The sequence below is a fragment of the Stegodyphus dumicola genome, chromosome 2 (genome assembly GCF_044657685.1).
Source record: "Stegodyphus dumicola isolate Sdum_Otavi_A_Nest chromosome 2, ASM4465768v1".
Lineage (NCBI taxonomy): Eukaryota > Metazoa > Arthropoda > Arachnida > Araneae > Eresidae > Stegodyphus > Stegodyphus dumicola.
Genome location: NC_140769.1, coordinates 67,498,284 through 67,510,922, shown reverse-complemented (window position 1 = coordinate 67,510,922; position 12,639 = coordinate 67,498,284). Strand labels below are relative to the sequence as shown.

Here is a 12,639-nt window from a genome sequence, read left to right as displayed (position 1 = left end):
AATTTCGCGAGAATTCGCCAAAAGCTGCCAATCTCGGCGACCAGCTGGCGACATTTTTCCCGATCTCAGTATTTCTGTAACTGGTCCAGTCTCTATGTAACTGCAAACTGTATTCGGCCATATGTAACCGTAATTGCGTTTAGTTACACTTATATAGGGTCGGATAGTTGACTGTAACTGTGTTTAGTTACAGTAACAGTTACATAGTTAGTTCAGAGTTTAGCTACGAGCAATTTCGAGAATCTTAGGAAATGGAAATTTCTCGGCGGGTGGGGAAATTTATATACGACCGGAAAGAGTATCAAAATTTTCAGTTTAATTCAGAAGTAAGTTCAGAGTTTAGCTCAGAGTATTTAGTTTAGATGAAAGATCACTATAAGAGCTTCCGCATATTTTTTTGTGTTTAACGTTCTCTATAATTTTAAGTATTACTTACTGATTGCGTTCTGTCATACTGAGAAATGCTGTACGAGTTTGCGAAAAGTCCCAGAAGTGTATAAAGTGTTTGTTCTGGGGGAAAAATTTTATCAAGCTATCATCGGTACTGTACCCGTTATGAACATAACAGTATATACAGAGAGATAGTATATTATAATTCCAAATAAAAATGAAATATTAAAAGGCAATAAGAGAGAGAAAGTGTGATAACATGCATGCGTAATAACAAATATTTATTTATTAAGACAGGAATATTTTTCACATGAAGTTATTACAAAATTATCAATTTGCTTGGTGTTTTATGTGTCCGTGTTCTGACACTAAGCCATAAATATTTTAAGCTGAAACTAAGTGTTAAATTCAATTAACAATTTAAAATAAATACTTTTGTAATTTTATCAACAAAGCTATTATTACTGCTAAGGCTAGAAACGTGTCCCTCAAAGTTTAAGCTTTCGCTATCGATTTAAATGAGATAGGTTTCTACGATAAAACATGTCTCATATATTCCAAAAACATCTTGCTTTAAGCTTGGAATATCTAACTCATAAAACTTTTATTGGAGTAAATGTGACGTAAAAATTGTCACCAAAAGCTGTTAATAAATTTTTAATGGTGATTCTAAACCACCAAACACCATTATTATTTTACGATCACAAGTGAACATGCAGATAGGAGTCTTGGAAGTTGAAAATAATAGAAGTGGTTTCCTAGTAAAAGAGTACAAACGGCGCTTCCTAGTAAAGCTCACAAGCGGCTTTTATGCCGTATAAGGTAATTACGTTTTGACTGGAATTCATCCTCTTTTTTTCGAACCTAGTAAATAATAATTGACTTATATTTAAGTTTTCGATTGAAGCTGATGTTCGAACAACCTTCCATTGCTTACGGTTCTTTTGTAAAAATCACTTAGTTACTTAGTATTCTCATTGTGATAGAAATGCAATGTGAGATTCTAGTTGTATAAAACTGCGTTTAATAGTGTTCAATTAAATATGGGTAGATATGACTGCAAGGGTAAAAGCCAGGGAATTATATCTCTATGGTGCCAAAAACGACACAATAGAAAATAAATAATTTGGGGAGATTAAAAACGAATACATATATTTTTACGTGCACTTCAGTTACCCACAAGATAAAGTAAAATTTCTTTTATTAGTAGAAGAAATAAAATGCAAGAAATGATTATGTAAAATTGTAGCTCTTCATTTAGCATCAGACATTTTCACGTAATGGTAGTCTGCTTTCTGATAAACAGCTGTAGTTTTACGTACTGATTCCGTTCCTTTTACATCTTCCATTAATAGTATGGTTTCCTTTTATTTTTATCATTTACCTTTCACGCTTAGGAACCATGATGGATGTAAAACTTTCCTGCAGAGTTTCTTACTTTATCGCATTTACTGTATCTGCGTTTGGTGCAAAACTAATGCAACGTCATTTTTCTTTTAGTTTCCTTTTCTTATTTCTCTTACACACTACTACACATACACAAATATATAGAAATATAATACGGATGTATGTTATAAAATTTAAAGTAATGAACCAAAATGTCAGCAAAGCTAGTTCGTGTGCCTTTCTGGTTAAATATTCGCAGCAATTTTAAATAAATAATTAAAGATGTTATTAAATTCGAGGAAGGATCAAAAATAAAGTACAGTGGTTTTTCTTATCCCTCCCCTTTCTTGGTGATCGGTAGACAACTACGCCAACTACTTAGTAGGTTAATTAACACCAGTTTTCTGAATCAGCTGTAGCGAATGAAGTGTCTGGAACTGAAAAACGTTTTCCCACGCTAAATGGAGAATCTTGACTGAAATTCACAAATAAATAGTAGATGCGTGTGTTGGTGATTTTATTTATTTACCTCCCATCAGATGAGCAGCAGCACCACTTTTAAGACATTCAGCTTTTATGTTCAACTGATGGAATCATCTACCAACTGTGTTGTTATATATAAAATACAATAATTTGTTTATAATTACATAATAAAAATTAAATATCTCAAGAAATACATATATAAATGCATAAATAGATCCAATAAATAAAAATTAAAAAATTAGAATTATATAAAAGGCTAAATACAATGTGGTTATATATGGAATCAATATAGTATTAGAATTTTGAGAATTATATAATAAATTTTTTTTAACATTAAATATATAAATACATACTACTACCTAAATAAATATATAAGTAAATGAAACATAAATACATAAGTAAATACTTAAGAAGATCATTACAAATTTTGAAAATGAACAAACAACATAATGTATGAGAATAGTACGGGGCTGAGAATGTAAGTTTTGTAAAGAGTTTAGAATGAGAGTACAGATTTTGATTATGGAGAGTGAAGAGCAGTAACCAAATAAAAGTTGATGAGAAATAGTATTTGAATGAATTAGGATAACTTGAATGAAAAGTTCTTGATAAAGAGTAATTCTTGTGTAAAAGTCTTGACTAATAATCTTGAGTTGATACTTTATTAATATATTAAGGAGATGGAGTTAGAAAATATTCTTAAATTCTTGATTCAGCTTGGGAGATCTTGAAGATGTACTTAAATAAAGATGGTCTTGAGTGAAAGCATGGAAATGTATTTTTAAAAAGTAAATAATTAAAATGAGGTAGCAAAAAGGATGGCGTATTAAGTAAGATAAATGGACATAGAATAATATGATTTCAAGTTCCTTTAAGATTATCGATGAGTTGTTATGTGTTGGTGATTACTTGAACTTCAGCAAGATCTTCATTTTACCCATTTTTTGATTTGACCACAAAAATCCAATCGATCGTTCGCAGGAAATTAGTGCCACATTTGGAATAGTTTCAGTTCTCAGTTATGCATAAGTTACCTAAGATTATTATCATGATCAGTACTTTTTTCTCTATCTGTTTAGCTTACAGGGAAAACAAGTCTTGAAGAGTTTTCAGCATTCAGTCCTCTATTGTATTATTAATCATAAAGGGATGTTGCTAAAATAAATTCCTAACTTTGAATTCGAGCTATTATTCTTAACACCGATATGAATTTCAGATCCATAGCAATGGAAAAAAGCGGATAACTGAAGTGCACATAAAAATATATGCCATTTATTCAAGACATATATGAATTTGGCACAAAAATATGTGCACGTCTGCTCTCTTTTGTAGAAAAAATGTAAAACTAAATAAATAAATAAAATAAAATCTGAAAGGTTTCAGATTTACGCCCAAGCTACGTTTTAAGAGCGTTTGGGTTAACGCCCCATTGCGGTAAATATATTCAAAAACAATCTATCTTTAGAATTTCCAATAGATAGTCTCGCACGCTGGAGATAAAAATGTTTTATTCCTTACATTGTTGCCACAGCTTGCTTTGAAATTGTTGAGTTTTTTAATCAAACATTTGTTAAAAGTTTAAAAAATATGAAATAGACAATAAAACAAATTCCAAATTTCAAATTCGGGATTCCATGTCCCCAAGTTAGGGTGGAGGATTATGTTATTCATGTGGAGGATTATGACTCTGTGTACTGTTGTTTTTTCACAATGCGCGAAACATACGCAAATTCATGTAGACTTATCATTGTTTATTTTCTTTAAATAAAATTCAGGGCGGTAATATTTAGTGGCAACAATTTGAAAAGTGATTCGAGACTAATAGCCCTTCTTGGCTAACGCCCATTTGAACTAATAAAATATTTATTGAACTTACAGAATATACTTTGATTTCTTATAGGTTTTCTAGTAGAGTCTTTAAAACTAAGGAATATAAAAATTTGAACCTACTCTTACATGGTGTCCATGAGGAGTAATCAGCTGCAAATCCTCTCCGCTCGGACAAGGTCTCAAAAGACACAACCTTGTTTCATTTTTCAATTCACATTCAGGATTATCGTTGGATATGCGTGATGATATTCCCATACCGCAGGTTGTGGAACAAGGCGTCCATTCGCTGGTATACGATTGGCAGTGTTTTTTACGGTCTGCAAGGAACAGAAATCGATAATAAACAATCAGTATTAATTTCTTATTTAAATCGGAATAGGCGTAAAGACAAGAAACTTTTGCAAAACAATTTTCTTAGCTCATTAACTTACTCATTTTTAAAATACATGTTTAGTTTGTTATATAAATAGAGAAATTACAAATATTTATTTTTTTCCTTTGTCATGGAAAAAGGTAGTCATGCTGTTTTATATTTAACGTGGAGATTCAATAAGTGAAATATTTGACAAGTTTCTCCGTACATAATCTATTGTACAATATTTAAATATACTTGTAATGTTATATGGGTGCTATATTCGTTTTCTTTATATATGCACTTCTCTTGCAAGAATTTCCTCTATTAAGCTATTGCAAGCTCTATGTGAAATCAGTATGATATCTTGGTATTGGTGAAAATAAGGGAAAGAAGAGTCAGCATCGAATACTAGTCTGTTATCGAATTTTGGACCTAAGATATGGACAGCTTGATCAATATGCATGACATGTCAAGCATATGTAAATGAAATCTCCCTCTTCTATAACGAGAATGCAATGAAGAGATGACGAATGTAACTGAAAATTATTCTGAGAATTATGATGTAATCTTTTCAGAAATTATAAGAGTGTATTGAGTGCTCTGAGGTTCAAAACCGAGTAAAAAACAAGAGCATTTTTTGAAACATTTCTTAGCTGAATGTTGAACATTCCGCTTATAAATGAATGCGTAACTAATAAATATAATTACATCAATGACTTAAACATTAATTGTAGACTGTTTCCTTATGATTTTTTTCTGATTGCATCAAATCACTGAAATGTATATTATGCCAGGTGATTAAACATTTTAATTACATTATCTCATAAAAATTTCAATATAAAATATACTTATTTAAAAGAATATCCGATAAATACAATGGTATAACACGCGTTTATTAATAATCTGCATGAATATTTAAAGATACGAATAAGAAATTCTTCCGTCTTTTTTTGTTATAAACATTAGAAGATATTCCTCAGTTTGAGTGTTCCCGTTAAGGTCATGCAACACGTATGAAACTCCCGTTAGTAGCATTAGGTTGCACGGAATTTTACGTTTATTAGCCAGTTATTTATAATTTCAGCTTTTATTATAAATTCTACTTTTTTTATTCCTCACCAGAATGCAAATAAGTAGCCAGTATTTAAATTAAGGTTTTTGTAATTTAAGAAATAACGCGTTTCCGCGTGCGCGCTAAGGTTGTTAGTTTCCAACTAGCTTTGATAGTTGTAATTATTCGGCTTTGCATTCTATCGCTGCCGACACTTTGATTCTGACGCCCCAGTAGAGTAGTAAGCCAGCTTCTAGTAATAGTTAGATGTGTAGCCTTTGACGACTGTTCAGTGCTTGATTTAAATTTGGCTGTTCTATTTGTTGCATCACTATGACATTTTAGCATAACAGAGGGTCTTTGTGTTCTAAAGTTTGTACAAATACAAAGTTGATTTTTATTCTTCTCACTATTTTGTTGTTGTTTCCAACATAGTGATAATTCGCTTCACGTTTGTTAGCGTTATAGCATTACCAGATCAAGTGAAATCCTACAAGGTATTTTTCATAAAAGAGATATATAAAATTACGTCATGCAGAAAAATGTAGTCTCAGTTGTAATCGAAATGATGTACCTTTCAAGCATTTGCCAAGATGTTCCATTTCGACAAAGGGCTTTTCAGGAAATAAGCTGGATATCCTTGATAAAGAACTGATCTTATAAGGCCATAGCTACTTTACCTTTCATATGTTTCAATTTATGAACCGCAATGCTACCCTAAGCGAAAGGTTTAAGACAATTCAAGCTAGCTTATAGAATTCGATGCTTTATCTAAATGCTTAGTTTTGATAAATACCAAACGAAGCATTATACCATTGCTTCAGGGAATATCAGAATATCTGCAGCAAATATGTCCGTTTTGAGGCTGTTATTTAGAAGGAGATTAGACAATACTTTTTTTTAAATTTAAGTTATCTGCAGGCGTTTTCTTCCAACATTCTGAGCGTATTAGTATACAAAATATTTCAGATATACGAGAGCAGTTCGAAAATTAACCTCCGTTTCCCTGTAAATTAAAACCCCTCAACAAGTTTTTTATTTGCATCTGAAAGGAAAAGCTTTCCATTTGTTTTTCAACTTAGTCAGCATATACATTGAAGCACCTGTCATAGCATTATGCCAACAGTGTTGCAGTGCACTTCAGAATTGACTGTCGTACGACATTCAATGAATTCGACAAGCAAGATTCCATTAGCATCCCACAACATGGTGACCAACTTCACCTTCACTTATATAGTATTTCTCTCTTGTTCTTCATAAACTAAAGTAGATCCTAAAAGTACCTGACGAATTCATGCACGGGCGTGAAGAAAACTACTGACTCAAAAAGGGGGAAAAATATTCCTTTAAACTAAAGTCAAAACAGTTAACAGAAAAACACGGGCTTCGTGCGTTACAAAGACACCGTCCAACTGCGGTGAAACTAAAAACGTAGAATATAATTTAAGTCAAACATAAAATAAATAGTGCAAAATAGCACTTAAGTAACGCCTACCAGGTGGACTCACAAGACCCCCAACCGGCGTGATGATAAATCCGATATGTCCAAGATTCTTACTAGCGTAACAGTGAAACAACAACGAAACATGCGTTTGGCTAGAGAAACACGCTTTGAATAATCTCAGGTTCACCCGTTTAAATAAGCACTTCACTTAACTTTAAATTTACATCCTCACACTTCAACCCTGCACACTCATAATGTTTGGGCTGTGTACGACACACAATTCACGATGAATGTCCACCGCTGACAATGTTTTTCCCAAAGAAGTCGTATTACTGCTCTTACTTCGCATTTGGCAGGATTTTCAATACCAACGCACATTTTGTGACCTTCTAACCAGCACATGTGCGGAATACGACACTGTCACTGGGACAGCAGGAAGTTTACTGAATCAGATTGGTTGATGTAACAGTTGTTGCGCTCCACTCAGTGCTAGTAGTTCCACGCCACAGCGGAAGTTAGTTTGCGTAATGCCCCCCCCCCGTAAACACTGTTGCTGTTGATTTTCGAAAGATAGAAAAGTTATGCTCCTTAGCTATTTAAGCATATTAAAAGATTTAACCGTAAGCCCAGACATCCTAACTCAGCATGTGAAATGGGCCAGATAGTCATCAACGCACAATAGAACGAGCCGCAAGAAACAAACAGCCATTTTCATAGCTAGCGAAAAAATATACCGTATATACCCGCGTATAAGTCGAGATATTTTTGGACCAAAAAAAAAGACTTCAAAGGGGGAGGTCGACTTATACGCGGGGCCATAAAAAATTAAAAGAATCGGAAGTTCAAAAATTTCTTTATTTAATGCAGTTGTTTATTTATTGCAGTTTATTTATTTAATGCAGTTTCCCGCACTCAAATTGGACGACTTATCAAATAAGTCACTTACTTGAAGTAATTTCATGACTTAAATTATGTGACGAATTATACACAGAGTTTCATACTTTAACTAGAGTAAGTTTCGATAACCCCTAGATGTCTGCCTCAATAAGCCCTTCAAAGTAAAGTAAGAAAATATTGGGCAGAGTGGATTAGTTCCGGTCGACAACCATTTACAAAGGGAGGCAACATTAAAAAGCCCGATATTACATTAATTGCTCAGTGGGTTAAAGATGCTTTGAACGAAATACCCTGTGAAATGATTATAAAATCATTTAAAAAAATGTTGTATTAGCAACGAACTAGACGGCACGGAAGATGATGCTGTCTTTGAAAGTGAAAATGACGACGAAGGCTCTAGTAGTGATTGTAACAATACGGAGTTCGAGACTGAAAATATGTATGATGACGAGCCAATGACGACAGAAGAGTTCTATGAAATGTTTTGCGAATCTGACCATGAATCGGACGTTGAAGGATTTGGATTTTGTTTATTTACCAAGGTATTTTTTATCGTATATTTACTTTTTTTCTCAGATGATTTTGAATAAATGTAGTACATAAAAAAATTTTTTCGAAGTTTCTCGATCGATTTCGGAAGTGGGGAGGGGATCGACTTATACGCGGGTTTCTTATTTTCTACGAATTTTTTATGTCGAAGTGTGGGGGGGGGTCGACTTATACGCGGTATCGAATTATACGCGAGTATATGCGGTACATGTAAAAATTCTTAATCCTAATACCACTGATATGTAATTCTTAAAAAAATATATGTAAAAAAAGAGAAATCTAAATAGTAAATAAGTATTTATTATTTTCTGCCGACGCATGGCACCTTTTCACTCAGACCAGCTTTCAGATGTTTGGATAAATGTTCTCAGGCTGATAACTTTCAACAGAAATTAAATTAATGTCTCTTAATCTGGATTTTGCTAGAAACTTTTTCCTTTTCTTTAGTGACAAAAGTTGTTCACACTGACACCTACTAATGAACATAAAAACAGAGTACGTTTTAATCTGGCGTCTTTAGGGGAATAGCAAGTCATGGTAAAATTCGAGGATATGCACTTCACAGTTTTAAAGTTGAGTCGCACTGAATTTCTACTAATTCCCATCTGTAAAAAGGTTGATATATTCTTAACGTCAGCTCAGAGAGTATTTTTGTAAAGAGACCGCCGCAAGAGTCTATTTTCGCAACCGAGGGTGAATACAAGCTTCAATATTCGGTGGAATTCAAATTTTTATTTATTTATCGTAAAAAATGTGTTTTTTATTTCTTCGAGATGAGCCGCAAAAAATTTTTTTCATGCAACGTTCAGGTCGTCTAGGGTTAGATATACCTGGTCTAGATTATCAGAAGAAAATTTGACTCATAGTTTTAAGGAAAAAAAAAATATTAGTTTCTGAAACTTATGTTACTTTATATAGTACGCTTTACCTTACTGTATTAACTTTTGACTAAGAAGATATTGTGTAGCAATTTAATCATTTTTAACATTCTTTCTGAATGTAAATGCACTGAATCCTTTTGTAGTCAGCACATCTGAAAATAACCCAAATCATTTGGATTCGTGTACGATCGTCTTAGGGAAGCTGTACTGAAACATAATTCCTTTACATTTTCTGCTGAAATATATATGTATATATCTTTTGCTGAGATAGTCTTAAAAATTTATTTTTTCCTTATCCAGTTCAACAGGCTAGTCAGGTGTTACAAAAGTGTCAAAAAGGGTTAAAACAAATTGAAGTTTTGTTTGTAACGATAGAAAATAACAATGCATTTTTTTATAATTTATATCCCAGGAAAATCAAAATTCGTTCTAAAAATCAAATTAACGAATTTAAACTTCACATTCTGTGTTAGTTGCGCTTTATTACCGAACGGCAATAATCAAAAACAAAACAATCAATAAAATTTCGCGAAGAAACTCATGAGAGCCTATAACTAATTTTTAATTGTAGCAGTAAAGAAAGTTACTTCTTATATTTGCGAAACAGTCTTTCAAAAAATATTTATAAGCGTAGTTATAAAGTTATAAGCGTATCAAAAATAGGTTGAGGCAAACTGCTACTGTCCTGGCACAAGAAATAGAAAATAAAATTATTTCCTTATTCTGTATTAAAAAAAGTGTTAAATAAAAGTTAAAGAAAGAAATTAACAAAGATAAATTTCACATATCGGATTAATTATACGTTATTACTGCTCGACAAAAACCACAATAAGAAATCAATAAAGTTTCACAGAGGGAAGAGGAAATCCCGAAAGCCTATAACTAGAGGTTAACTACAGCAATAAACAAGGTAAATTCTTATATATATTTGGGGAAAATTCCTTCAACAAACATTGGACCATCTTTTTCTGGAAGCCGATAGGAGACTGGCATCAAACAATTGCTATTGGCCATGACGTTTGCAATAACGAACAAAGGAGCCACCTCTCTTCTGATTCAAACAAAGAATAGGAAAAGAACCGAAAAAAGAATCGGATAATATGGGTTGAAGCATCGGCGCTTTGTGGCAGTACTTAAGTTTAGATGAGAATCTATATAAGGAGCGTAAAGAAAACTTTGACTTTTCGATTTTTAGTATAATGTGTACTGGAAGATACCCTTTGGTATAAGCTGCCTTCTTTATTGATCAGAATGGTCTCTTTTTCTCCAAACTACTAGCAATGCTTTGATGGCTGCAATTTTTCCCTTTGTATTACTTCTGTTCTTTGATTCTTGAAAAAAATCTAAACGTTTTCGCATTTTCTGTTTCAAACTGCTTCTTTCTGATATCGATTCCAAAACATACATTTAGCATTTACCCCTTTCTTCTTATGTCATTAGCCATTCATTTATGAAAATATTAAACTATGCAAAAATAGTTACGTTCCATGAAAGAGGCGGTTCTCCCTAGTTACCTTCCGGCTATGTTGAAAAGATTATTTAGCAGCCTTGTTGTGTGACGTAGATGCAAGCAAATCTTCCATATAAAGTTTATCACAGAGCTATTTTTCCGCATTCACATAGCCTCTAAGTCCTATGCCAAACTTAATTATCACATCACAGCTAGGTATCCATGTATGTGACCATTATGGACAAAATATGAACAACGATAACAGTTTTTAATAGTTTTGAAACGACATTTCCTACATGCTATAAAAACAGCTCAAACGTCAATACTTTTGAAGTTTTTGAGACTAATTATATCAAAGGAACTTAGGGCTTCTATTTCTTCCATCCAGTGGTCCACCAGTGGTAAAGCGGAGAGGTTCGCTTAACACGGTATTTTGATCCTGGTTTATATTTCGGCTAAAGAGCTAGCTGTATATTCGTTTTTGAGATTTTCCTATGTTAATGTCGATACGTACGCTTTATGTACAAAATCCTCAAGAAATCCCTCTACTTACTCAGACATCTATGCCATAATTAGAAGATACAATATTCCACTAAACATATGTGTTTTCATATGGATACTTTGGTTCGCTTGGTGGCTGTTGGAACTCAAACATTTGATTTAATTTTATTTGTATTATTATTTTTTTTTACTTTGACAAATATCTAAAAAAGGGTTTTGAGGATTTTAAATGATTTGAAAACATTTTCACTCGAATCTTATAGCTTACAAATATATAATAAATTAAGTTAAACTGGCCTTGAATATTTAGTAAATATTTATGCACGGATTTCTTTCATACCAGCATAAAATATACATAAATGTGTCACAAAACATTTTTATATTTGCACATCTAATATTTTAAACACGAAAAACGAAAGATATACGACAAAACTTATTCACCTGTCAAAATAGGAAACCTGTCACTTGAAAACAGGAAACATTGATAAATAAACTCTCTTACGTAAATGCATATTTTCATTTCTTTACTTTAACCTGTTTAATACTTACGAAATTCTAAAAGGCTACCTACTATTCAAGGAGGATAAAAATTATAAGCTTATTTTTGATATTGCGTGAGAACCACCTCATTTTCCGATTCAGTATTTATTAATAAAAAGCGAATATAAAAATCAGATCTAATTAAACTAAATGCTGCTACACAGAAATTCCATCAGATACTAATTATAAATGCTTAAAATAAAAATTCATAAAAATATTATCCGAAGTACTATACAGTATTTCCTATTTTCATTTTAAAACGCTAAAAGTATTTTATAGATTATCACCTAATTTCAGCATATTAATCACAAATTTCTGAAAGCAAGAATTCAGTGAATATTGCACTCAAACTGTGCTTTAAAAACGAATGATAATTTTAATGTTACCATGGAACTATTAGTATTTTGGCTAATATTATCATCGTCATCATTATTTTAATTTAAAAGGAATGAACAGATTATTTTTTTAGCATATGCATTAATTTCATTGTACACTGATTTTATCGATACCGAAATAATCAGTAATAATATGCGGATACCAGATATGAGATGCATAGAGTAGCGAAGCATATATTCTGATGTAAATAAATAAAAGCGTTTTCTATTCCTGAAATTTACGCGTAGACAAATAAATAACAATACTTCTTCAGATATAAAGATTCTTTTAGAAAAATTGCAGAACTACAAGCCATAGACAATGCAGAACTATAGATGTCCCATTTCTAAAAATGAATCAAATAATCAAATTAAAATAATTTTAGGCGCGAGGCGCATTTCAGTAAGATTATACAAAATTTGAATTTTTATACTTACCCACTACGCAGAAAGCTCAGTTTATTAAATTGTTTTTTATTCTACTAAACACAATTAAACTTCCGTGCAA

General features: G+C 32.2%; 1 protein-coding gene across 1 annotated transcript in view; it reads right to left on the bottom strand.

The window, feature by feature from the left end:
- Positions 1–12,639, bottom strand: part of Ccn (cellular communication network factor protein Ccn) — a 409,680-nt gene that overhangs the window by 18,144 nt on the left and 378,897 nt on the right. The window contains exon 4 of the mRNA XM_085810741.1: positions 4,210–4,406. Coding sequence (XP_085666867.1) covers positions 4,210–4,406 — 197 coding nt within the window. The remainder of the gene's footprint in view (positions 1–4,209; positions 4,407–12,639) is intronic.